The sequence below is a fragment of the Plectropomus leopardus genome, chromosome 20, assembly GCF_008729295.1.
Source record: "Plectropomus leopardus isolate mb chromosome 20, YSFRI_Pleo_2.0, whole genome shotgun sequence".
Classification (NCBI taxonomy): domain Eukaryota; kingdom Metazoa; phylum Chordata; class Actinopteri; order Perciformes; family Serranidae; genus Plectropomus; species Plectropomus leopardus.
Genome location: NC_056482.1, coordinates 14,448,811 through 14,473,212, shown reverse-complemented (window position 1 = coordinate 14,473,212; position 24,402 = coordinate 14,448,811). Strand labels below are relative to the sequence as shown.

The following is a 24,402-nucleotide window of genomic DNA, read 5'->3' as shown; positions in this document are numbered from 1 at the left end:
GATAATAACTAATAATACGTAATAACACCAACTATGTGCTGGGTTTAGAAAATTTCATTTACTTGACAATCCTTATTAAGAAGAGGCAAAAAAGGGGTTGAGGGATCAGGGTCATACATTGCAAAATGTAGTTATTTCAACAACATACTTCATGGAGAGCACTCACATGGTCATATATAATAATTGCACTTTATAATTATAGAGACAGTTTGCCATATAACTCAACAGGCCGACATAAATAAATAGTATTACAGAACCAGTGCAGACACGCAAAGAACTACTCAGTCATACATCTCACACCATCAGAGATAATATAGCCCTACAAAGAAGAGAAATGATTCAGGTGGCCTGCTCTCCGACATGGCACTCATACGTGTATATACCCAGGTGTTGTGTAACAGTGTCACAACCTTCCAGAGATTATTTCATTCAAGAAAAATGTCCAAAAATGTAGAAAATCTCAACAAAAAATACAACCAAAGGGGCACATCTTAGTTGGCCTGAATCGCCACAGTGTTGATTTGGATATGCAACAGTCTTAATACATCGTGCTGAGCATGATTACATCAAAATTAAGATGTTAAATTACATAACTATGTCTATGGCTGCATAACAAAAAATATATATTCACATTTGTATACAAATCAAAATGTTTCCCCGTACAGCTGTCAGGAAATTTGCATCACTTGCAGAAGCTGGGGCATTGTGTATGTCTTTCAACACAGGAGTCACTGAAGAGAGGCCAAAACAAAATCCACAACCGAAGCAGCAGACAACCAAAAGTTCAGTTAATAATTAAGGAATGTTCAAATAAGAAGCCGTTTTATGTAAAAAATATACAATATATTCACAAAAACTGTTACTCGCAGTCCTTCCCAGAATCAAGTTTTTTGAAGGGTACCAACGATTATATCGGATCTGTAAGTTTCCATTTTTGCAAAAGGCCTACAGGGGAATGACCTGCAAAATAAACAGCTCACGTTAAAATATGAAGCGGCATATTCTAATTAGGTGCTCAGCATCCGTATTAAATGAGAAACAGCAGGCATATTTGATGGCCAGTTAAGATATAAAAATAAAAGTCCGTAAGATAAACCTGTATCTTAAGTCATGATTATCATTTCAGGCTCAAAACACAAAGCCTACAAATACAGTACATGCACAAACTGAAAAAAGGCATGTCTCATTCTCATAGATGTCTATAAAAGGTTTGTCACTTCTGCGTCCCGTTGTGTGGCACCACGCTGCAACTTATCTGTATACGGGGAGTTGGATGTGGGTTTGCTGGTGGTGCTCCAGTAGCTGAGGCATCCCCATGGCTTCGTACCCACGGCCCAGCATGCGCTCTTTGATGCAGGGAGGGTGGATCTCACTGATGAGGCACTCCAGAGACTGCAGGCTGCTGCTAAGTACCGCAGCGTGGCACAGGCTAGAGCTAGGCAGCCCACAACAGAGGTTTTGGTCTGTACTGTAGGCCTGGGTATGAGGAGGAAGAGGAGGGTGGAGCTGCGGCTGGTGTCTCTGTGGGTGGTGGTGGTGGTGGTGGTGGTGGTGTTGATGGCGGTTTGGGTGGAGATGAGGATGGGAGAGCCCCAGATCTCTAGGCCTGGCTGCACATGTACCCGTTGCCAGCACCTGAGAAGTATAACAGTCGCTGTTAGGGGTGGCCACGACGCCGTCCCAGAGAGGAGCATAGTACTGTCCGACAGAGAGCTCCCCCTGCATGGCGGCACAGCTCAGAGACGAGCTGCTGACTCGCTCCTGCCCGGCACCCACACTGGCAGGATGCGGCCTGTACGGCATCTGCGAGGAGCACGGCAAAGGGAGGCAGGTTTCAGGAGACTGGCCAACCCCAGCTTCTGCGCCTCTGTGCCTCGGAGCACTGTTACTCACACTGTACATCCTTACTGCTCCCTGCTGATACGGCTGCTGCTGAATTTGATGTTTATGCTGCCACACTGTGTAGTCTCCTTTCTCCAAGTACCCAGCTTTGGCTATGTCTGCACTCTGTGTGGGTAGCACTGCCCCCGTAAATGCGAGACTGCTCTGGGGAGGCACTCCCAGGACAAAGTCTGAGTCCGAATGTGCCACTGCAGCCACTGCCTGCAGAGAGGGGCTGGCTCGAGCCTCTCCCCCCAGCTGCAGGGCCTGGCTGTGGGGAACTCTGCTCATCTGCCTCATCAGGCTTTGAACCTCTGCCAGCTCAGACTGGGGGGCCAAGCTCTGATCTCCGGAGGCCATCCCTGTGCTAGAACAAAGTGTCTCAATGGGAACATCGTGGGGCTTACATGAGCTTATATGATAGGCCTTATGCCCGTGTCTGGCTGTGTAGCCATTATTCAGAGGATTATTATACGGTGCCACAGAAGTCTGGGTGTTCGCATGTTTAGTCCTCCTGCCCTCCGAGTTTTTCACCACACCTTTGACCACCACAGAGGCTTTGACGACGGCCAACAAACCCTGGTAGGCTCCTGAGTACGGGTGTGAATAGGAGCTATAGCGTTGGCCTGTGGTATCTAAGCCGTTGACTGTTTTGTTGAGCTGTTTATGTTGTGGCACCCGCACGTCAGACGGAAAGATTTTGATGGACAGCGGACTGTTGGCAGTCCTCTGAGCAAAAGCATCCAACTCTGCGGGAGAAGGGTACCGAGAAATCATGGAGGCTGGCTCGCCTGGGAAGAAAGCAGACAGAAAATGAGTGATTAGTCTTCAAGCAGCCCAGAGAAATCTTGTATCTTGTGTTCCCTGTTGTTTTTCGCTTTCAATCTCAAACCTGTGTTAGGGAATAAAGGCAGACACCAACATGTCATATAAACTAATTTGAGGGAGGGAAACACCCCCAGCACTGTTTGATCAGTGCTTAATGAAATTAATTCAGACTTAGTTCAACCCAAAATTAGTTTACCCTGGGAAATCAAAAGACAGGAATTGGCAGCAGCAGAGGGGGAGGACCTAATTTTACTGAAATGGCTTCAATTAAATTATTTGAGGACATTTAGCCGTTAAACCACAGCAGGAAGACATACGAGGAAGCTGAATGTAGAAACAGCAAAAAAAAAAATCAAAAACAAAAATCATAAAATAACCACCCCACAGTCTGTGAAACTAGTCAAGTTGCAGTTACAGTTTACATCCATCTCTGTCCAGACTAATATGTAGCCATGACAGTACACAGTGCTGAATGGACAGACGGACAACCCGAAAAAAATAATACCTCTGAGCCAGCCATAACTGTGGCTGGATTTTTTTTAAATCAAAAAGATTTGGATTTAAAAAAGGTTTGGATTAATACTTTTTTGTGCCTTTTAGCAAAAAAAAAAAATCACTGATAGGAACACTTTAGCATAAACATAATAAAACACGAGTTAATAACCTGTAATATAACTGATGTATATTTCTGCCAAAATGCTATATAAGTCTTCCTAGACAAACCACACCCCACTTTTGGTTGTTTGTCACTAACTCTGTAATCATTCGAGCCTTGCCAGTTCGTGCCTATGAAATTTTGTTCCACTTTATGCTTTTATGAACCTGAACTGATTCTACTGTAAAAGCTTGGAGCCTAAACTGTGAGGAAAAAAGTTGATGCAGATTGAAAAAGAGCAATCACCAAGAGCACTGCTGATTGAATTGTGTGTGGGAAAAGCTGACGGGACAAACTAAGATTGGATTTAAACACTATTATTCTGGCAATTTCATGGCTGCTTAACTCCTAGCGACAAAGGGAAGGTAGAAAAGGCGCCTCATTTAAAAACAATAAATCACCTGGTAGAAATTACCACCACCTTTAAGAGTGACACTTTTATGGAATTCCTGACATAGAAAGAAAAGGTGCTAAAAATTAACCTAGATTGGCAGGAATCGTAGCAGGCAAAAAAACAAGGCTGTAATCTGCAATAAAAGAGCAAAAAATAAAAACAAAACACTTCATTTCATTTTCAATAACAAAACCAATTCCAGCTATGCAGGGGAGAGCTCACTTGTTGTTCCCATTTGAAATTGATTTGGGAGTTCATTTCATTTCAGGGCTACAGTGAGCCCCCCGACTGTGAAAATGATTCAATCTACAAGATCCATCTCATGAAAGAAATAAATTGGGTGTTTAAAATGGAGGAAAAGAGGTAAGGTGGAGTGCTCAATCCATCCAGCAATCTCCCAGCGGAGTCGAAGGAACGGCACCATGGTGCCAGGAGCGTGAATGAATTCTACAGAGAAATACAACAAAGCAAAACACTGCTTATTATGTATCACAGTGTAGTTCTGCTGTACAAAACCGCAACATCTGGGTTGTTGGAGAGGTGTTCAACAACATCGAGATGTAACAGAAAAGAACAGCTGAAATAACTATTTCTGGTCTTTGGCTAAAAGCTGAATATTTATTACTATAAATGACATCTAGAGGAGGTTCATATCCACCTGAAAGGAGCTTAGATGATGAGATGACACATTTGAAAAAATATCATAAATCTGACACACTAGTGTTGACTCCACTGCACAAATTTAGTCTGTAACATTGCTTAATTACCAAAGAGATAATTTAGCAAAACAAGCGTTTTAGTTGTTCCTTGTTCAGCAAAATGTCGGTGTCGAGCCCTGCATGCTGCGATCGGCTTGCTGTTCCACAAACACTTCAAACACTTTGAATGCTAACACGTCTTCACAGGGTGTCTGATATTGTTAGTCCGGAGATTACAGGCCTGTCAGAGCCATGGAGACACAACACAGCTGCACTTCCAACTGTGGCTGCCTTAATGTGGCACTATGGAAACCTCATTAGCAAATAGGCCTTCCCCACTCGGCATCAACATATTTATCATCTGAAGACCACAACTGTGTGACATAAAAAAAGACGATCATTTTAGCAGATCCTGACAAAGGCAAGCAATGTGGCGTTGAAACTGAAATCAGACACATCAGCATGAAAGCTGCTCTAAATTACAACCAGAGGTAATTGTTTCAATCTTTGAGGACTTTCATACCAATCAGTGGTGTTAAATGGCCGTAAACTGAGCACAGCATGTTTACCAGTCGGTAGTGGCTTTTGCAAAGCATGTGGTAGCAGTAATAAAAGTATATCTTGAAGCTATTCATCACAATATTCCTGCAAAAAAACACCCCAGTCAAATAGTGTCTAAAATGTGTGGTTCATTAATTACAATCTGGCACTACGAGAGCTGAAGTTTCCCCCTGAAAGTGCCAAGAAGGCAGGAGCCAACTGTGCAGAGGCTGCTGTCTCACCCAAACTCTCAACATGAGGGCACATGCATGCTAGTGAAAGTGATAATTGACAACGTGCATAGAGTATCACTTCTATGGTTCTCTGCAGGTGTCCAAAAAGGTTATTTGCACCCCCGTAAAGGGAGGGTATTTTAAAACATCACTCGCTCTTAGCTCATTTTGGCCTTTATCCCAAAAGCAAACAAACAAGTAAAAATGTACAAATGAAGCCAGAACCCCCAAGCTTCTTACTTATTATGAGGCTGCAATAATTATATTCAGTCAGTTATTTGGCTCTTTTAAATCCCAGGCATTTGGAACTGCATCACAAAAACATATGAGCCAGTAAATTAGTAAATATTTTCACCTAGCAGAAGAAAACGTCTGAGCTGCAAATCTAACATGAGCTGGTTCCTTTAATCATCCTGTGTTGCCTTTAGGAGATGAGATTACTCATGCTGATATTAAAGCAGGTTTTTATTAATGCATTTTTAGCATGTAATCATAAGCGCACAGGCAGAAAGAAATGATTTGCATACATGATAAAGAAACTAAAAATGACTCAAAAAAGGTCATCTTCTGTGAGAATGATCATTAAATTTACATTTCTTTGTGATACAGTTTCCTGTCTGTCTTTCTTGAGAGTCACCATAGTCACACAACATGACTCTGCGGTGTAAAATAAAGACAAGAAATGAAAACAAATACGAGGCTGTTCACATGACAACAGGGAAGTGGCAGCTATGTGTTGTCAGGTATGGAACTGCAGAGAGATAATTAGCAGTCCGACCTTAAGCACTTAATCACCCTGAACCTGCAGACTGCACACTGTTTCACTCTTCAGCCCTGACAGCGAGCACAGGCGCAGAGACAGATAAAAAAACACAAAATAACACCAGCCACTTTTCGCAAGCAACCTTGCCCGAGAGCACTGCGCGGCGCTTACCAATTTTAATTCCTTGACCCTTAACATTTTCGCTTTTTGATTGAAGTATTTGTTGAGAAGCTTGTTTGTATTTTTCTGTTCCTCAAAAATCTGCATAATGATGCTGATGTGCGATGCATCTGTAGATGTGGATGGATTTAATGGTCCTACCACCAGTCAGGCTTGACTGTTTTCTCAGTTGGAAGGAGCTCCTCACATTAAACATGCTGCTCAACTGTTGTGGCACCATGCTGAGTGAAACTGGCACACTTTCACAGGAAACACCTAATCCTGATTTCCTCTTTCCATGCAGGGGACGCGCATGGAAAGAAACAGTTGGGGATGGGGGGGCAATTATAAACCCTCAATCACGACTAGGCTTAATTTATAATGTGTTGTGCATGTTAAAGACAGAGATTTTATAAATATTAGCATGAAAATATTCTGCAGGGATAAAACATTGGGTACCATGGTATTTATGGTCTTTCATAACCCTGATTCCACCCCCATACAATCCCACTCAATGCTTTATGCCACTTTAAACTGGCTAATCTTTTTCCCGTGGTCACACTTGAAGCCATTTCCCCCCCAGATTAGAGCGAAGACCTTATTGTTTTGGAGCAGTTTGAGTTAATCACTAATTTATGGGCAAAACATGCCCCAGAGGCAGGGCTGAAGACGGCAGTTGGACATGCTCATTGCATTTCTAAAACCACGGCTTCCAACTATTTCATACCCAGGGGGCGAACATGACAAAACCATTAGAATGACCACTACATATGATTCCCACGTGAACTAAAACAAAAAAAGATTCCTTGTTACTATCCATACGTGTTGGCTGAACTGCTAGGCAGAAAGCCCACAGGTCTTTGATGTTATGCTGACGACTTGTCGTGAAATACTTTAGTGAGATAACATGTTTACGAGCGTCTAATCCTCAGCAGGAAACATGGCACCGAGAACTGGCAGTTAATTAAAGAACAGGGCTTCTCAGCAGGCATAAATACTTGTTTACCACACCAATAATCCTGATATTTAAAATACTCTGGCCTACCTTAATAACCAAGGACTGAGCACAGCACATTCCCAGCGTGTTCAAAAACCTATGTCTCTATTACCATGGCAACCTCTTCTATGCACCCAGTTGGCCCAATAAGCCCAGTCATTAAAACCATGTAATTAATTGGCCCCGACTTCATTCATCTCTTTGGGATGAGCTTCTGCGATAGACTATCTGCTGATTAGATGGAGCAATAACATCCAAACTAGCAGCTGTGAGGTTCACCCTCTCAATTCAGGCCACAAATTGAAAATAACATTCTGGTGTTTATTTACTGTGCATCATTTATGACATTATATGCAAATTATATTAGATATTCTTTTATTTATTGTGATTATTTCAGTCAATTTCCATCATTTGGGAGTCAATACGGTCTTAAGCTGAAGTAATACATTTTTTGACTTGGCATTTTCACAACAAAAGACGAGCAATTGTGTTAGAAAATGTCTAAATTTTTAAGTAAAATGTAGAAGTTACAAGACTGCACATTAAATGTAACATGAGAAGTGAACTACAACTCCCAAAGTGCATTTCCATGCGATGTATCCAGTTAGAGAGCTTAAATTCTGTTAAGCCCCTTTCCAATTGCACAAAAAGCCCACTAACACCCACCAACACCTGGCTTTTGTAATTAATGGGAACTGGTACAATTGGTATTCACTTCAAGGACACATGACTGCAATAGCTGTAGGTATTTATCAGCTCCAGCTCCAATTGGCGACAATCAGCCTGCCTATTTTTGGCTGGGGTTTTGTGTTTAAAAAACTTTGCATATATGTGCTAATTTTGATGGCAAAAGGGTATTGGTGTTAGTAAAAGTAGTAGGGTATTAACTTTCTCTGCCAAAGAGCTTGTTTTCTGCAATAATCCAAATTCCAATGGAAAAATCCCATATGCTATGCTGAACAAAAGTTGAACACTAATACTCTGCGTTTGTCACTTAATAACCCTTTACACATTAGAGTCATTTGACTTAATGTTGAAATAAAAATACTGATAAATACCGGTTCAATAAGTGTTATCACCTCTAAGATGCAGTATATAAGGACCTTCTTTTTTTTCCTTCTTTTTTTTTTTTTACGTCAATGGACTTATTTGAAGATTCTTTAATATCAATCCTCCATGGGGTTAAAAAAGGCAGCCAGTTAATGCCTCCATGTGTTTTACTCAACCTAGCAACCCTGAGGACCATTATATAGAGATTGGTGAAGTGGAAAAAGTAGACACAGGACATATGCTCTTAAATCTCTCACACTAACCTTTTTACAACTGTCTTCCATAAACAAGCAAAAATAGAAAATACAGACACTCATTCACCCCATTTTCAAATGCCTTCGTCTTTCTGTGTTGGTGATTTCTACATGAAGGCTGCTCACAGAACAGAGTAACCTCAGGGTTGAACACTTAGTTATGTGTGCTCGAAGAGGCTCTGTCGAATACTCCTTTGCACCAGTGTCACTCCTCATTTGCTTCTGTGCCGCTTGGCCCAGCTTGGGCAAACTTTCCCCTCTCCGAGCCGACCCGAGCACAGGCCAGCAGCGTGGGAAAAAAGCATTTCCAGCCCCTGCTTTCAAGCTGAGATAGCAGAGAGGGGAACAGCTCTCATTCACTCTCATCACATAATTCCTGACGCTCGTTTCTTCGAAATCTTTCACATGGGACTGTGTGGCTGAGAGCTTTCATGTCCTGTGCCCACCATTTATTGATAGCTAAAAATGGAAATGGCTTTCAAAAGCGCAGCAGCGACTAAAGACCGTCCCCATTTAACTCAATCCAACAGCGACTCATTTAATGAAGAAGCCTGGGCCACACAGACTGAGCTCCCATCAGCAGTCTATTCCCTGCGGTTGTGCTTGAAATGTCAGGCTAGAGCTGGAGGGTGCTGCGTTATGCACAGTCGCAGTACATAAAACTCAAAAGGGGGGTAAAAGGCCCTGCAGGTAAACAGGATGAGAAACGCACCCCTGGTTTTGCCTGAGGCAAACTAGACCCTTCTGTTCCAGCGTTTAGCAGACAAGGGCTCCATTGATTCCCAATTAATATTTAATAGCAAAAAAGACAAAGAGGCATTTCACCTGGGGAGAAAGATGGGAGATGAGGGGCTGGAGTGTAAGGGGGAGAGATTTTCAGCATTTCAAATATGAGTACAGTTGGATTGTTTGGCTACAAGTATATAGGGGGCAAATAATAATGCAAAACACCAACTATGTTTTTTGTCATTTAATGGTCCTACATTGTAACAAGTCAGATTTCTGTGTCTTTTTAAATATAAAGCAGGTATAGGTGCTACATAAAAAGCATGAAAGTATCAAAATGTCCAATCCGCAGAGAAATGCACAGACATTAAGAGCATCAATGTATGAAGAGACCTGGATACAGCATTGAAGACAGGCCCCCATTCATCAAAGTTGCTCAGTGGCGCATGAAGCCAAAAAAGCTCAATTTTCATGCCATAAAATTACCTGCATCTCACTCACTGTGGGGCCCATAGAGCAGGTGCACTAAAAGGAAACTGAAGACACAGCCAAATGTGGCCAAGCTGCTATCTTCTGATAGCCAAATGACTAACTTCCAGTTAAGCGCTACGCTAACTTGAATAGGAATAAAATGATTTCATCGTGGTGGCTCTTTCAGTTTCAAAATGATATCAGACGGAATAGATCAAATCCCAGTAATGAAACAAGTTATTTCACAGGCGTTAAAAAAAAAGTCAAGTCAAGCCAAGTCAATTTTATTTATGGAGCCTATGTTTACAAATTACAATTCGCCTCAGAGAGCTTTAGAGCATACATCTCTCTGTCCTTGGACCCTTACCAAAAAACGGTAGAAATCTCTAATTTATCAAATAATTTACAGATGTCTTTTTCACAATCTAAGTCTATGGGAAAAAGTTTTCTAGGCCCAAAGGCACCATGTGATCTACTCAGATGGTGTAATTCTACTTTTGACAGTGCTGTTACAGTTATATACAGTTATACAGTTATTATCCCGCTGCAATGACATTGCAGAGACGCTAAGGGCCCAAATATGGAAGACCCAAAAACACTGGCCAATCAGAGCACAGTGGGCTTTTTTGGGAGGGGGGGCTAAAAGAGACAGGCACTAAAGCGTAGCATTTCAAACAGATTGTGAATACAGGCATATTCAGACAGACGATATGAGAAAACTTTGTGTTTTATTTAACATTAAAGCATGTAAACACATTCTACTAGAAACCCAAAATACACATATGAATCTGTAAATGAGTATAATATGGGACCTTTAATTACATGATCTGACACCATGATAACACAGGTGTTTTTACATATTTTGCCTGCCTGAGTAGACCACGTCTCATGATTGCATTGGTATTTATACTTCTCCACGACTCTCCTGTTAGCCCCATGGCACCTACTAGATCAAAAAGGCTTTTATGGGTCCTTGAATAGAGTTTGGTGACCTCAGAAATCCCTAAGCATGGTTCCACCTGAGAGCAGGTCTAATTATCAGAATAGAATAAAAACACCTGTGTGTATGTAAAGGTGTCAATGAAATTCAATACAGGGTCATCTGAAAATAATGCTATGGCCTCTAAACTTTCTATACTTCCCAAACATGCATTTACTATGTAATAGATATTCGATGAAAGATTATATTTCATGACAAATGAACCAAGATATCCTGTATGAGAATGCATGTGCTCATGCAAAAGAAAAAAAAAACTTTTACTGGCAACACAATCAGTCAGATAAGATAACCCTAACCACTGCCGCACTCTGCAGACAAATGTCAACAACTTTCATGCTAAGCTAACATTGATAGTCATATTATGCAATTCTGGCTAAGAAAAATCTGAGTGCAAGCAATGTTCAATATGTGCATGTTCTGGCTTTTTATAAAACCATAGTCTGAGGAGGTCTGTTTCATTTAATTTACAATGATCGTTGTTAGCTTCTGCAGTGTGGTAGCAATTATTCCACGTCCCAATAACACACATGAAATATATAACAGTATAGGATCAAGACAACAACACAACAAACTACAACACCTACACCAAAAAGAAAATCTTTAAAGGGTCACATAGTTCACAATGTTACATAGCTTAGTACATTCATAGGGCTGCAATACACATCCAGCTGAGCCATTACACTGTAAGTAGTTATAGATCTTCAATATAACTTCAAACCAGAGCCAGCATAGAAGTCTAAAGGCATCAGCAAATTTTTAAAGCAATAGGGAAAAGGAAACCACAGCAGAATAACTTTATTTGTGGTACTATGATCTCATTATCTGAATCTGGGCTGTCCAGGAAGAATAAAGGCAATTTGGACGAGAGCACAAATAATACGGATGTTCCCTACATAAAGAAAGCAGCATCAGACCATGAACTAAATCTGCAAACGAGTCGCATTCAGTCGATTAATTGAAAGAAATCTAATCAGAAATGTCAGTCCAGCTTAGGTTGAGACACCCACTGAACCTTTCAGTGACTGCAGTGTAATCCGTCACGATGAAGGTCAAACGACACAGACACGGAGCACTTTCTGCACAAAATGTGAACATCATTAGTTACCCTCTATGTGAGAGTTGATTAACTCTGTAATTTCAGAGTCCACTTTGACCTGCATGCATATGCACTGCAGGAGAACACTGATTAGTAGCCCAATTAACAGGCATCATCATCATCAGGAGGCCCATTATTTTAAATTCTGGAAGCAGCTGAAATCTCGCACACTTCTAAAATCATGCAGCTTCATGTGCACTTGAAGGCAACAAGGTCAAGCTAAACATGACTGAATAAAAACTAACTCATGACCAATACCAGTATTTTATGTAAAAAAAAAAAATTGTTTCTGTGGTATCTGTAGAATACTTGCTAAATGTCTTTACCTGTGTGATAGAAACTCACCTTTGTGGGTGCACAGCTGCAGTGGTGGCAGCAGTAATGGCGGCGGTGGAACATCAAGGCTTTTGGGTGTGCAGGCCAGACTCTGCGTTGAGAGATTCTGCCGTCTCTGGATACAGGCCAGCATGATAGTTCACTAGGGCTGCACACAGCCTGGGTAAACCTGCTAGAATTAAAACAATAAAAAAAACATGTTATGTATGGACCCTAATTGCATTGTGATTAATGTTGATGCCAACAGGCCAAATACTAATTTGTTCCCCAAAATCTCTGATTTTTGTTTTGATTTGAAAAAGGTTTTGTGATTGCATAGTTAGGCCACATAACATCCAGGATCACTAGAAAGAAAGTAGATGCCAAGATAAGTTTGGAAAAACACCAATTTATGTGTAATACATTCAAACTCTTGCATCAAAAATCAGTTTGATGCTGGAAGAAACCTGCAAGCTTGCTGATAGAGAATACTAAAACCCCATAGGAGGCTATCCCCCTTTAAAAGAACCACCCTTTCCATGTTACTTTCGTAGCATACATATCTAAAACTCTGTAACCACTTGGGCCCTTTTACCATATTAAAATTCAGGAGAACTGCTGAGATTGTGCATTCAAAAAGTAATATCACTTAATGACGACTCCATCTCCTCGGTCTTCCTAGTAGTTATGATGGCTCTTTCCCGTTATCAACCTTGTTCTGTCGGTTGCAATCACACAGATCATTTACAAGGCCTCCTGTAGCCTCGGGCTGTGTGTTTCAATTTATAACTAGCCCAGAGGCCTGGGTTTATTCTTCTATAAATTTATGGCTGTATTGATCAGCAGAGAAAGCGAAAAGCAGCTCACTCCTTAAAATAGGCTGTGCTGTTTGCAGAGTTAAGTATTGTCAGAGGAAATGAGAAGCTGCATCTGAAAGAGAAGGCGCCTCACCACAGATGTGCTGATTGAAGCAATCATTCTGAAGATAAAGCCAGGCATTGAGGGAATATTTCAGTGATAATTGCATTTGACATTCTTTTTGTAGAGTCACCGAGTCTGAATGCTTGCACTGCAACACTAAAAAACTTGGAGCTGCCATAAAACACTTACACGAATGTGAACCGCGCACCTTATAGACAAACAACTGCAATCTATACAAGAAAAACTGCAGACATATGGGTTATTAATAAGTCCAAGTATTACAAATAGAAAGAAACACAGTGTTTTTATTACAATGCAGTAGTCCCCAACAATGCTAATATAAGCCTGCAGTATACAGCTGTCAGATTGTCTTTTATCCTTGTTCAGTTTTAAGGTTCTTTTGGGTTTTGCTTTCATTTCTCCCTCAGGGTCCAGAGGGCAGCTAAAGCGAGTCTGCAGCAGAACAGAGTGTTCAGTGACGAGCTGCAGAAACATGATTACCTTCGCCTCAAAAGGAAGAGGAGACGGAGTTGCTTTCATTTTACTCAGGTGCCAACACACACAAAGATTCCCTCACTCTTCCATTTTTCTCGTACCCGCTCCCCTCCTCCGCTCAACATCTGTCCCTTGGTGACAAGCCCACTTCAAACTGCTCAGTGCAACCTGTCTCATCTGAACACACTCATCTGAAGAGCTAAAAGCCTCACCGTGGTCACATTCCATTTAGAAAATAATGGCAATTTCACAACAACCCTTCCATTACCACACATTTGTCAAGAGGGAGGTGCTGAAAAACGCAGGAGAAACACAAGGGAGAAAAGGCTTCTCCAGGGAAATCCCTTCACAAGCAGAAAATGAGACATGAATTGGAATACCTTCCATTACGCCCATAATTTGCAGCTGGAATAAAATACATCAAGGAGGGCATTATAATTCAAAGAGAAGCCAGCAGTGGCTTAAAGAAAAAAAAAACTTTTACTGAAAGCAGAAAGGGGACCTAGAAATTATGCATAAAGTGCAAGTAATGATGGTTTCTTTCATCCTGCTATCTAAATTTTAAATTTAAAGGGATTTTATGAAAACTTGAGTTTAAAATTCCCTTTCCGACTCTTGAGCAGAATTACCCGAAAAAGGGAAGAAAGATATGAGATCAAAGTGATCCCAGAATGCATGATATTATCTGGGCTAAATTCTCAAGCAATATCAACTCTCCAGTCCTCCATATAATGTTTTGCTGAACAAAAAAGTTTTTCATCTTCTTGCACTTTCTTACAATGTCATGTCAGGATATCTCACAATGGAGAGTGGCTGTAATAATACACACTGTAAAATCTGACAACTCGATGTTACTTAAAATAACTTTGGAAACCAACTGCCTTAAAAAAGGAAAGTCAATATAACTAACTTCTTTTATGTTTACTTTATATCCAAGTGTTAAGTTTACTGTTTGCTGTATTTACTTAATTTTGTGATGTTATTGCAACTTTAAAATGACAAGATGAATCACCTTGTACTTTCTAAGTGTTAGCAGTTTCAGTAAACCAGTTTAGTCTGACTTAACTTGATCATGACAAAGAGGATTTTCCTAGTGATAAAGTCAGGAGATCTGCAAGTTCTGTTTTGAAAATACACATACGATTCACTCTTTACAACCAGCAGAGTAAAGATATTTAGTAAACGTGGTTTACTGAATTTGCCAAAACTTAATCAAACCTGTCATTTTAAAGTTTCACAACTTCACAAAATTAAGTAAATTTAACTAAATTTTAAGTAAATTTAACTAGATTTTAAGTAAATTTAACAATTAGTTATTAAGTCATCAAATATTAAAACTAATATTTATATTTACTTAAAATGTTCCAGGCAATCAGTTACTTAGATTTTTTTTAAAGTAAAATAAACGTGTCAGATTTTACAAAGCAGAAATTAGATACAGGGCGACTGTAAAGTCATCCATCTTAAAAAATGGCAGCATGCCGCCTAACTCAACCTTCACAAATGAAGTCAAGGCTCTTTGTCATTAACATAATGGTCGGTGTTCACTTCCAAGCCACCTTTTTCAATTAACTTTCCAATCAGTGTCTAACCTGACTTTGTGTGAGACATTAGAGGTTATAAACCGTCTGTCTAACTGCTCATCTTTCCTCCAAAGCCCGCTCTGACACTTCCCATGTCTTACAAGTTGGCATATTCAAGGACTTCTCTAACATGCATAATAAGTAAAAGAGCACAAAGTTTAAGCTGCATGGACGTCTAATCTTTACTCTCAGGCGACAACAGTGCAGCTGATAAGCACCATGATGTGGCCCGCTGAGGTCCTGCCAGGAAGATAAAGACCTTGTGCTTTGCAGTCCATCTAACTGTCCCCCAAGGATGTCTTGGCAGATAATGTATTTTTCAAGCTCCTTCCCTAGTCACTGACAGGATGCGAAATGCCTCATTTTCTAACGTGTTGACTGTCCTGGGATCAGGACGCTAAACTTTGTGAGCGATAAGGTCAATTGAAGAGCCATGAGAGTACTGATGGAGAGACTTTGTTACAGCTCCTTTAAGGCTCAGACACACCGAGCCAACACTGAAGAACTAGTGACGGTGAAGGCCAACTGTTGCGTAACCTCACATCGTCTGGCCAAAAGGTTGCACTTGAACTCGCAAAGACTACAGCCAAAGGCCAACTAACACATGCACTGTGCACCTTCATGAGAGTAAATAACTCTCCATACCAGCAGACAGCGGTAGTCTGTATACATCATTAAAAAAACTGAAACTGAAGGATCAATAGGACAGATTCATGATGCTAGTTAGCCAGTTGGCACATTAACAAAGGATATTACTGTGTGCTACCACAATAACACAAATAATTATGAACCACATCTGCCAACGACTGCACCAATCACAACAGCCTAATTGTTGCCTGTAAAAGTTGGGCGCCAGTGAACATTTGTGGCTCTAGTTTTTGCAGTGCGTCCCGCACCTAGTTGGCATGTGTCGACTGTTGTTGGCTGTTTCCAGCCAATTTAGCAGGTTGAATCAGCATCGTAGCTGGTGGAGCCCGTCTGTGAGAGAAATCACTTTGACTGGCAGTTTAGCTTGGTGCAGGAGATGAGAAATCAAAGTGAGGAAAGCAACCAAACATTTAAAGTCAAAAGTACATGATATCAAAACAAACTTGTCATATTAGGTTAGATTATTATTTTGCCATTGAGCTCTTTAGCAGAAATTATTCATATAGCTATTTTTGTGTCATCATTCACCAACACACTGTAAATTTTGACATCAAGTTGTGCTGCTAATTTGCTAACTGGCTAACAAGTTTTGAATCCATCCTGGTCTTTCAGTTTCCTTAAATTATGAATACGGACTACCATCACCTACTGGTATGAAGAGTTATGTCCTTTCACTGGGATGCAAAATGTGTGCATCGATGTGCTCAAACACAGCTTCTTGGCTAAGACACAGGAGATGTAAGGCAGCACAACAGTCTGCCTTAGCTCTTTGATATCAGTTTGATGTGTCTGGGCCTTAACAGGCAGATAGTTGATGCCTTAAATATTAACTACATTTTAATGACATCTGTTGAGCAAAAACTGTATCTTTCTGCTTATTATCTAGAGACTAGCACCATTTATACTTATGCTGTAAAAGGAAGAAGTTAAACTCCAGACAATCTAGGCCATGGGGAAAACATTTCTTGGGATTTAAAAAAGCTGGCTATGCATAATACCTCAGAAAATGCACTACCATGTTTCATTAAAAGAAAAATCTAAAACGTATGCGTGATAGCACAAGAATATCCATCAAAGCCCTAAATTATACAGATACTCAGACTCAGAGCATCTGTCTGACCTTCTGGAGTCTTTTATGAGTGTGTGCAGCATCAAGGGTCAGAGTGAAGACAGACGCAAATTGCAGAGAGGGAGGCGCCCCTCTAAACAAACATGAAATGCACAGAAAAAAGACACACACTGGCTCTACACACTCACCCCACCACATTCACACACCCCTCCCTGCCATCTCGGCTCCTGTTAGCAGTTCTCAGAATCCTCAGTTAATAATTAGATGATAATGAAAAAGGTCTAAGACAAGCACCCTTTTCACTCTCTGGGAGGATTAGCATGTGAGTGCTATGCTAATGTTTTTCCTTCCTTCTATGCAGAAACTGCAGAAGTGCAAAAAGGAAAGAGCACAAAGGCAGAAAAAAAGAAGGTTAATTTAGGAGGAAATAAATGATTAACAAAGAGCAATTGGTCATTATGGAGAGGAGAAAAAAAGCTATGCTTCTCTTTGGATGAGCATGACATGGTCCATGAATAACAATCCACTTACTGTATAATTAATTGTATATTATGTATGGCTTTTATACTGTCTTCAAGGTAGGCACTGCAGGAGCCTGTCTAAGTAATGGAGACCAGACAAGTCATAGAGACAGAATTAGACAGCAGTGCTGCAGCAGCTGCTGGATTCATCTCTATACACCCCTCCACGCACACACAGACACACACAGACACACACAGACACACACACACACACACACACACACACACACACACTGATCCCCCCAAACCCCTCATACATTTTTAATAGAATCTATTACTTCTGGATTAGCCGATAAGAGCTGGCCTGGTTAAATTCTATAATAGTTTGCATAATTGGTATCAGAGCAGCATATAAGAGAGAGACCCAGATTTCTCTCGTCTCCTTCTCTGGAGGAAAGGGGGAAAAAAGGACACAAAGGTTCATATGCAGGATAACCAAACAACCCGGAGCCACTCCGCTCCGCGCTGCAAGAACACTCAAGGCCTGCTGCTTATAACAATGAGCCTCATTTCCATTGAGATTAGCTCAAGGTATTACAACAGTGTTAAAAAGTGTTTCCTATACAATTCATGCGCAAGCACAAAATTTATGTAAATACAATGGCTAGGCAATACTCAGACAGATGTCCAGAGCATTCAGCTGGGTGTTAATCATACAGCGTTAATGGCAGGGCATCTTGGGAAAACATTAACATTACAGTTTCTCACATGCAAAATTTCATGGAGCCATCACATGAAATCACTATAGATCACAAGTCCTCAGCTGTATAGAAAAACACCCAGTGACAATCTTTAACAGTCTCTCAACTATCTAACAGATTTCCCCACTACTGCAAAACACACGTAATTGCCCCATGGCTAATGCATATATAAATTAAATGTGTTAATATATGCAAGGCCAAATGCAGTCCATTATTGTAAACTTCTGTGTCATTTTTCACTACATTTAAATTGCATTTTTCCCCACTACCTCCCTATTAAGCTTTTCTATTGCAGAGACACAATATGTAAAAAGTGTTTTAATTTGTCTTTATCAAATGTCAACTGGTACCTTTCTTGATTAATTACTTAATTTTTGAAGGTATAAAGTATTAATTTGTCTAAAAAGGAACAACCTAGACGTTATGATAATCTCAAAAAAGAAAAGCTATTTTATTCAATGTGTTGTCTAAATGATAGGCTATAGAAAGTTAGTTCCATTTTGTTTTCCCTGCTTTTTTTGTGAACTTCTTATGTTTTGGTTAGTCAGACAAAAACAAGGATTCATTTTGTAAATATGGAAGATGCATAAGGACTGAGAAAGCTGTTTAAGTCGGATATTTAAATTGGTCTGATATCTGGACAAAGTCTGGGAGAAGAGGAAAAAAAATATTTTTATTGAGATGATTGTAAATATTTGGAAGTTCCTTATTTGAACAGTTTATTTGGGATGTTGTTTTTTCATGTTTCATGTTTTCTTTTCTTTTCCTTTCTCAAAACTTTCAGTGGAATTTAACATCTAACACTGCAGCAACAAATGGTTTGAAACAAATGAAAGTCCAGCTCCTGAGATCAAAACTCGCACCATTAATTTCAGCTGAAGCAGCAGCCACTGCTACTGCCAGCATGAAGTATTTGTCTAGGAGGTTTACAGTTTTGACAAACAATTAATCATTAACTTTGGAGTTAATACAGAGCTATTAAGGTAAATCAGTCTTCCAAAGCAGTACTGATGTGATAATTAGTGGCTGACCTACTTAATATATCAATATTATACATGAATTATATAATAACTGGGAGGTTTAAAATTGAATGTCTGTCATTTAATGTTATTGCATATTTTTCTCTGCCCAGCTTTCTTTTGTTCTCTATAGATATAGATATAAGTATATGAGATAAAGATTATATAGTTGTATCAAAAAACACCTGAATAAGACTTCAATATGTTATGTCTATGGCTTAGGAAAGTTTAATCAATATTTCTGAACATAAGCTGCTGTCTCTCTCAAAGTGAGTATACTTGATGACATTAAAAATATCAGTTGTAGCAATCCAATTTTTTGGATTTGGGAGAGTTTTTCATGTTTTCCAATATTTTTGGACTGTCTTAGACCATCTGCGTAACATGTATGAATTTTGTAAATGGCCGAAGTTCCCCTTTAATCCAAAGCTGCACAATTAAGTCTTATCTTCAAGAACAGCCTTGGTGGGGAGTAAAAAGACTTGGACTGACCCAAATCTGCCCTTGTCCAGAGACAGTGCCAAGGTAAAAGAAACACACTGCATGGGGTAAAGTCTGGCCAATGCCAAGGTAGCATTAGAGGGTAAACACAGCCTTATCTTATCCTTCTCCCAGTATGCACACTGAGGCACACTGTCAAAGAGCTATGGGCATGCTGTCCAGCCTTTAGAAAACCTTGACTTCAAAGATAACAGATGGTAAAAGAGTGAGCTGGAGGGTGTTTTTGGAAAGATAGGTTCTTTTTCTAAAGAATCAAACTGAATGCTGACAACTGTTGGTCAACTCAGGTAAATGGAGTCATTTTTAAAGAAGTATTTCACTGCTGGAAGGATGGTCTATTCATAAAACTGTGCAGTAGAAAGGTGCAAATATTTTTGAAAATGGTGCTACGTGACAAGAGAAACAGAGGAAAACAGCTGTGGCATTTGCTTTTGCTTAAGGGGTAGAAAATCTACAAATAACAATATTCACAGTGCCACACCAGACTAATAAACACTACCGCTGGTGGGTGATGTAAAACGGGTGGTTTGGCTTGCCGAATCAGTATGGCAGCTGGCTGGTAACAACCATCTCATATCCCAGCAGCACAGTGCACTAAAATGCATTTTGGTGTGTCCGTGTGACATCATGGACAGACTGGAGAACAGGTAAACAGTAAAAAGCAGCATAGACAGAGGTCTTCCATAACTTTATAGTGATTACTTTTCTTTCTACATCTCTTACTTATTTTGTCTCTCTTTCAAATTCTGTACAGACTAATTTGTATTGATGAAGAGCTGCTTATGAGGAGATGGATGGTAATTCATGACGGCACATCATTGCACTTCGCCGGTTAAGGAGCCAACATTAGCACTTTCACCCGGGTGTTGTGTTCCCATCAATGCTGATCGGAGCCAGAGGCGACAAATACTTGTGAGTACTGCATAGTCATTTGACCCATGTGTGAATGTTGCTTGTATGCATTACCAATGCATTACAAAGCCAGATGTTAACGGGTGTTAGGTGTTTGGGTTGGGTTTTTTTTTTTCGTGCAATGGGAATGAGGCTTTTCTGTCTGTGGTGGTGGGCATACAAAAATGCAGATCTCTTTTTGGGCAATAGCCCCAGCCCAGGTGATGAGTTTTGCATTATTTGAAAAATTTTCACTGGCAAGATGGAGGGAAGTTTACCATAGTAAACTGACACATACTACCTACATTGCTATGATACAAAGGTGGATGTAAATTGGCAAAGTATCCCTTTAAGTCTCCCATTCTCATCAAATATTGCTAAAACTCTAGAAAAGAGCAATAATTACACAAACACTCAATATTTCAAACCCCCTTCCCCCTAGCCATGCCCGATGGCTGTTTACCGTTACACTGTTAAGGGTCACGGATTCCTTCAGGTCATTAAAAATCTTCAAGCAAACATGAAACTCATTAGAAACCATGGAGAAAATGCTGCCTGTATGGCTCTAAAGTGGGAGATAACCTAATGATAAGCTCTCCAGCATGCATCACAGAAACATCAAAATGTTCTTGGAAAAAAATGGCTTTGATCTCTGGACCGACTAAAAATGTCATCATCTCACTGCTTTCCTATTTAGGGCAAATGATGATGCATCAATTCCATTTCGGCCATCTTAATCATTAATTTGATGTAATGACTGAGCACCATCATGGAGACAAAATAAAAAATGATTAGAGCTATATAAATAACCTTGCAGTCCCGACCCCTCCCCACTGACCTCAGGGGCCCAGTCCTTAACCTTCCACCCTTAACCCCCGTCTCACTCCCCCTTCATCCTATTAGAATGAAAAGACCAATTAGACAGATTTCAAAAGATGGCAGGCTGCCTGTAATTACACATGACATCTCTTAGCAGATAAAAATGTGATCACAAAGGATGCATGAGAGAAACAGCTAAGCAACCAAGCTGTTGACATTAAAATGGGCAGAAAGGTTGGTCGCGTAAATATGTTCAAAGTCGATACGGATCGTTTTATCATTCTAGCTCCTAATCCACCACAGAAAATTCACTGTACACTTTAACTAGCCTTAAATGCGAAGCTATGGATGACATGGCAGAAAAAGGCCTGACCTTAATCAGTCCTTGCACTGGCCTGGGTAATAGTTGTCCAAGAAAAGGTCATTCTCGTGGTGAGCCGTTTCCTCTATTCAGTAATTCGGTAGGCATGGAGATTGAGCGAGCCTGGGGAAACTTCACAATAAATCAGAGCTCAGCTTCGCTCCTGAGAAGGCAAAGGGAAGCAGGCAGCCAAATGACAAATCCCTTCCCTTCACAGAGTTGGAATTACTGCTGGGGTGTGATGTGAGATCAGAGGGAAACCCCCATGGGATACCTGCACATTGAGTGCTCATAACAGGATGCAATTTACAACCCCATGCCCTGGCAAAGCACATTTCAAACAAACAACTGAAATATGAATATGTTATTAAGGCTAGTTACCATAATAGTCTATAATTGAAGACCACGGTGATGTCTAAATTATAACAGAGTAGGTTTAGTTTCCACATTGGGGGCAACACATATGAAGTGGGGGTTTGGGGGGTCCTTCGCCAGGAAATTTTTTGTATCAAAAGCCCTTTTCACACAGAGATCGCACTATAGGGCTGCTACTTAGTGCCTTCTTAATGCCTCTTTTGCATTTTTACACAAAACCAAACAACGGCGGCCTCTCACATAACATGTGACACATAATATATTATAATGGCATAACATGGAAATTACAATCATTTACTGTCCCTGTTATATGGCATCTGATCTCGTTCGCTGCTTGGAGGGTAAAGGCTAAATCTCATTGTTTTCTAAATTTGTGGACACTTATGGCTACTGCTCCCCTTTTTTTGAGTTGGCTGCTAACTGCTATCAGCTGCTTTTTAAATCTCCCACAGTGGGTCACACACGTAATACAATGTCAAAACATCACATCCTTACTGCTCATGGTCCCCTCCAGCCGGCTGCTTAGACAAAGACCACTTTGGTGCTGTTACTACCTCCCATGGTGGCCTAAAAGCGAGACCACTCTGTCTCCCAATTCTGTGATCGGCCCTTATATACAGAATGGTGAAGCGGCATAATGGCTGATATTCCCGCCTTGAACAGGCAGTGTAAAAGGGGCTTAAGACTTAATCCACTGCATTCTGGTGATTTGAGCCTTTTTTGCATTAAATAATGGTCGAGATTTCATTAATTTTAGCAAAATAAAAGTCCTCAGCTACTTTACTACTTTGGTTTTTTCCACTGCCATTTTTGCCACTGTATACATATATGCATGTTTGTGTGTGTGTATAAACTCACCTTGCTATGCCTTTTTTATGATGGACAAATGCACATTTTCTAAACATTGAAGGGACTTGTCCCCCCTGAAATCTATGCCTGTGCTAGATTAGCCTATATGACATGGAAAACATAAAACATGCATCATTTAACATTTACATGCTTAGTAAAAAGTAGTCAGAAACTAATAGGCCAATAATTTGTGGTTAAAAGGGGATAAGGCAATATATTTTTTTTTGTTATGGCATTGTGGTAAACCAGAAGCCACAATGTCACGTTTTAATTTTGTTTATCAGAGAGCATGAGAAAGATAAGCCTATTCCTGATGGCCATGTGCCTCCAAATAAAAGTGGGGCCGTATTTTTCTCTTGTGGTCAGAAAACAGCCAGGAAAAAAAAAGATAAAGAGGACAATAAAACACCAAATTGCAGCCTTTCCTTCTCTGCCTCTGGTGGGAGGCTGTGACATCCCATCTCTCTGGGTAATAAAGGATCTGGCACAGGCAGAAAAAGCACGCGGGGTAGAATTTCACACCTGGCCAATAATCTATAGGCCCCTCTGCTGCGGCTAACCTTCAACCTCGGCTGCCACCGGTGCAGTGAGGTGCGATGATCCCACCTCCGGCTTCTAGACAATAGAAATGGAAACCTTCAGAGGCAGCCCTGAATGACCGATAATATACTTCAAAGCACTTCCTGTATCCACTGAGATGCTGACATATAAAGCGCCTTTTCATTGCGCGTAAAGCCGTCATCCCAACTGAAGATGTCATTTATGGATAAAAGGGATGAGATTAGAAATTCTATTGGCTCACAACTGAACAGTTATGACAGAAAAAAATTTTTTAAAAACTACATATTTTTGATATGCAAATACTAGAATGATATAATTATAAGCAAAACAGGTTTACTTTTTAAATATATTTAACTATTAAATACATTTTAGGGAATAATCTGCCTTTAGATAAATTATTCCACATAGTGATTATATATTGTAACCCTTATAGTTGGATTCGGCCCATATAAATACACATTAGCCAATAGCATTGCACTGATATATAGTAAGGGCGAGACGCTCCTATCCATTAGTGCGCACTGGGCATCTTTCACCACTTTAGCGCTGTCGACTTAAAATCAATGCAATCCTGGCATCATGCATTGAAGCATCTTTAAAACCCCTAATATTTCTCTGTTATTGTCATGTAATTACACAGCCACTGCTATAAATCTATTCAGCTACTACGGCAAAACATTTCATGCACTGAGAAACATTTCCCATGAGCCCACAGAGTGCCCCTTAGTATTAAGGATGGAAATAAGAAACACAATAATGTCTTACAGAGTTTTGTCTTATCATAAGGCTTGTTTATCTTTGGTTCGCCACGGCTGATTGGTTGTTCTCCTGCTCGGAAGGCGTATTTCCTCTGCAAAAGCAATCTCGCCACTGATTTCGCGAAACCTCCGGAGATATATCCATTGATGAAGCTGGCTCCATTAATTGTACTTCCTCGACATATTCGGCAGTCGTGTTTTATAGATAATTTCACCGATTGTGTTTTCCGTGCAGCTGCCTGTATCTCATCTCGGCAGCCGACCAAGCAG

General features: G+C 40.4%; 1 protein-coding gene across 2 annotated transcripts; it reads right to left on the bottom strand.

Annotated features, from left to right (window-relative positions):
- Window positions 1-43: 43 nt before the first annotated feature.
- Window positions 44-24,402, bottom strand: LOC121959974 (protein FAM222A). Of its 2 annotated transcripts, none has more exons than XM_042509543.1 (3): window positions 24,140-24,402; window positions 12,091-12,253; window positions 44-2,672 (listed from the first exon to the last, which is right to left on the bottom strand). In XM_042509543.1, the coding sequence occupies exons 2-3, from the start codon at window positions 12,212-12,214 to the stop codon at window positions 1,252-1,254; spliced, it is 1,545 nt and encodes a 514-aa protein (XP_042365477.1). In that variant the 5' UTR covers window positions 12,215-12,253; window positions 24,140-24,402; the 3' UTR covers window positions 44-1,251. The 2 variants fall into 2 exon arrangements, with proteins under 2 accessions (XP_042365477.1, XP_042365478.1); XM_042509544.1 differs by having other exon boundaries at window positions 12,091-12,250.

Bases quoted from the DNA above. Each gene is read 5' to 3' on its own strand.
- LOC121959974 (XM_042509543.1), bottom strand. From the start codon at position 12,214: ATGCTGGCCTGTATCCAGAGACGGCAGAATCTCTCAACGCAGAGTCTG. The intron at 2,673-12,090 runs GTGAGTTTCTAT...CTTTCTTCCCAG, and splicing joins GCAGCTGTGCACCCACAAAG to GCGAGCCAGCCTCCATGATT.